The sequence below is a fragment of the Stegastes partitus genome, unplaced genomic scaffold, assembly GCF_000690725.1.
Source record: "Stegastes partitus isolate 25-593 unplaced genomic scaffold, Stegastes_partitus-1.0.2 Scaffold1936, whole genome shotgun sequence".
Classification (NCBI taxonomy): Eukaryota; Metazoa; Chordata; class Actinopteri; family Pomacentridae; genus Stegastes; species Stegastes partitus.
In genome coordinates this window covers 103596-106842 of record NW_007579667.1, presented here as the reverse complement: position 1 = coordinate 106842, position 3247 = coordinate 103596, and the positions used below count along the sequence as shown (strand labels likewise).

Here is a 3247-nt window from a genome sequence, read left to right as displayed (position 1 = left end):
CAGCATCAGTTGCCATGGAGCTCTAGCTCTGCAGCATCAGTTACCAGAGTGACGTAGCGGGTTAAAAAGAGCCTCCTTCATGACACTGAAAACTGACTTTAACTTAATGTTTTGTTCCAGAGTTCAGCCTTCTGACATCAGAGATATGTACAAACCCAAACTGGGCCTTGAGCAGAACCTCTGCTGTGGACTTCGGTAGAGTTTGTTCATCAGGTTACTGATAATTCTACTCAGAGGTGTAATAACAACAGTGACATGGGTGAGCAGCAGCAGAAGTGTGGTGTTCTAAACAGCGAACATGAGACATGACGTGTTGCTGTGGGGGGAGGGTTTGGGTTTGGGTCTGTGTAGCTCTGCTGCCCCCCACCATCAGGAAGCCTTCACTGACTCAACTATTTCTATTTTTAAAGTCCAGCTGGCTGATGCAACAGAGACACTGATGGTCCCACGTCCACAGACGAGTCCAGTCTGGGTCTAGAACCAGCAGCACTACCTAACCAGGGCATACATATACGTATATATTTACACTTATTCCTGTTTTAATGTATATGTCTTGTTGATTTTGTATCTTTCTACTTGTTGCACTGATCCTGTTGCTGCTGTAACACTAATGTTCTCTGCTGTGACATCAGTAAAGGAGGATGTAATAATGTACAGGCGTGGTGTCACCGTTGGACGGACTGATCAGAGGTCTGGATGTCCTCCTACAGGAAACTCTGACCTGTAAACAGCTTCTGCATTCAGAGGCGCTTTCATGATTCGTGTACACTCAGAAATGTGTTTGCTCATGTCCAGCTTTATGTTTCTATTGGAGGATAAACGTTCTCCGCTCTGAGCGGCGTGGTGGCGTCCCAGCAGAGGTACTCACTGTCGGTCTCGTTGCGTTTGATCATGCCTGGACACTCGGCCAGGATGGTTTCTTTGAACGAGGTCACCAGAGCGTTCACACAACACTCCATCAGCTGAGGACACAAAGAACACACAAAACACTGCAGTCAATCCTGACATCAGCACACAGACGGCTTCTGTCATGTCTGGGCTGTGGATCGGACCATAAACTGAACCAAGAACAAAAAACAACCTAAAAGAAAGACGCAGATTCACATGTGACAACAAGTCCAGTGAAGTTTGCTGAACCTGCATCAGGATGCTGAATTATAGCTAAAACGGAGCCACAAGCATCAGAGGATCATATATATACAGCAGCTGGAGGAGTTCTGGAGCCTCCAGGTTGGAGTTCGTCCTCTGAAACTGTAACTCTGCTTAGCATCTGCTTTTCTCTAAATGGAACCATAATGTACCAAATGAACATCACAACGTATTAAAAAGACTGAAACCAGAGATTCACACCAAAGACACATCAAGACTACGTCGCTGGGGCAACAGTTGGAGGAAGAAGTCTGACTCTGTGCTCCAAGCAGACCGGCGCCCCCTGTTGGCTGCTGGACAGAGTGCTGCTTTAAAGCTCCTTCACACTTCTGAACCTGTCGGCTTCATGTCTGAACAACACTCAAACCTACTAATCCACCAGAGACCAGAACTTGGTTATAATTCAGTACAGATGAAGTGGTTCTAGAGGTGACTTGAGCATCCAAGTAGACGATGAGAACGACGGCCTCAGCTCTGCATTTAGCTCACTGTTAGACTCAGGTGGCTTCTCTCAGAATGTCAGTAAACCGACTCACAGTTTGAACCCTTGATCTTGTTCTGACATACGGCACAGACATCCAACAGCTTCCTGTTTTATCACAAAACTGTGTTTGATGTTTGAACTGTCTGATGGTTTTAATAACATTTGAACTGACAGCAATGGACTAGAGAGCATCTAAGAGTTCATCACAGCAGATGTCTGTCTGATGACCATCAGTCAGGATTTAGAAGCTTCACAGTTCAGAGACACGCTGGTGAAGGTCACTATGATCTCCTTAGAGCCTCAGGCAGTGGACTGGTTTCTACACTGGTTCTACTGGATCTCAGTGCTGCATCTGGCACAGTGGATCGAACAAGGCGTCACATGTTTGGATCGGTTGTGTTTCTCTGAACACGTTTCTACAGGTGACAGCTGGAGCTTCTGAATGGACCTGGTCCTGTTGACTCACTTACTGCTTGGACTGAGTTACATTCACGTCGAGTCTCCAGATATCGCAGCGCTCTTTTCTCTTCTTCTCTCAGCTTCGCGTCTGCCTGCAGAGAAACCGAGAATCAACCGTAAACAGACACTGAATTAACCGACCACATCTCCACCAACATTCATCTCAACAGACATCCGGCTGCAAAGGGAAAAGCTTCGAAACACACTCATATTCAAACGGCATTCAGCTCCACAACAACTGGACACGCTGCAGTTCGCACAGCTGCTCGTTTTAGCAGAAGCTGCAGGTTTACCACGAACAGCATCCTACAGTCATCACAGTGTGAATGAACTCGGGCAGCGTCAGTGTTGTTGCTGCGTACATATTTCATGTAGTTCTGGACTCCGTTCTGCTGCAGGTAGGACGGAGCCTGTGTTCTGTAGAACCTCTCTGTGGAGTCCAGGTAGGCTTTCTCAAAGTTGTCTCTGTAGATCTGCAGCTTGTCCTCCGGGTTTGAACATAAATTCACTGATGGAGACAAACACACAACAAAACCTTTAGCGTCTGAGCACTCAGCTGGATGCTCTGGACCTGTACAGCAGGACTGAGGTACACGATGTGGAGCCTTCATTAAAAACAAACTAAAACCCTGATGTTCCTGCACCATCATTTGTTGGATACCAACACAGACAACAATGAACTGTTCTGTTGGTTGATGCCGGCGTTTCTCACCATAAGACTCCCGTACTCCGATGACGAGCTGCGAGTCGAAGGCCTCTCCCAGCCGCTCGGCGTGAACCAGCTTCATGGCGCTGTCCTGCAGCCGGCTCTTGATGTTGGAGAAGATCGACTCGTTCCAGGTGTCCAGCATCAGCTGCAGGAAGCGAGGAAGCATTAGAACTCCACACTGCTGCCTTTACAGCAGAACAGTCACAGTCTGACAGGAGGAGGCATCCTGAACACGCTGAAGCTTGGTTTAGACGATCACGACTCATTCTGGAAAAGCTCCATCTAATAAAACCATCATCTTTAATCATTTTAAACAAGTTTCAAGTTACTTTGGGCGACTTTGAGTCATTCTGAACCAGTCTCAGGTATAAACATGTCGGAACCAGAACCTTGTCTGGTCCAACTTGTCTGGTGTGTCGTCAGGTGTGTCGTCAGGTGTGTCGTCA

At 47.3% G+C, this 3247-nt stretch overlaps 1 protein-coding gene across 1 annotated transcript in view; it reads right to left on the bottom strand.

Annotated features, from left to right (window-relative positions):
• The window catches only part of LOC103373241 (cullin-5), a 13782-nt gene that overhangs the window by 5189 nt on the left and 5346 nt on the right, over positions 1 to 3247 (bottom strand). Inside the window, exons 5-8 of the mRNA XM_008303090.1 lie at positions 2805 to 2946; positions 2455 to 2600; positions 2104 to 2184; positions 869 to 962 (exon numbers count right to left, since the gene is read on the bottom strand). Of these exons, the coding sequence (XP_008301312.1) occupies positions 869 to 962; positions 2104 to 2184; positions 2455 to 2600; positions 2805 to 2946 (463 nt within the window). The remainder of the gene's footprint in view (positions 1 to 868; positions 963 to 2103; positions 2185 to 2454; positions 2601 to 2804; positions 2947 to 3247) is intronic.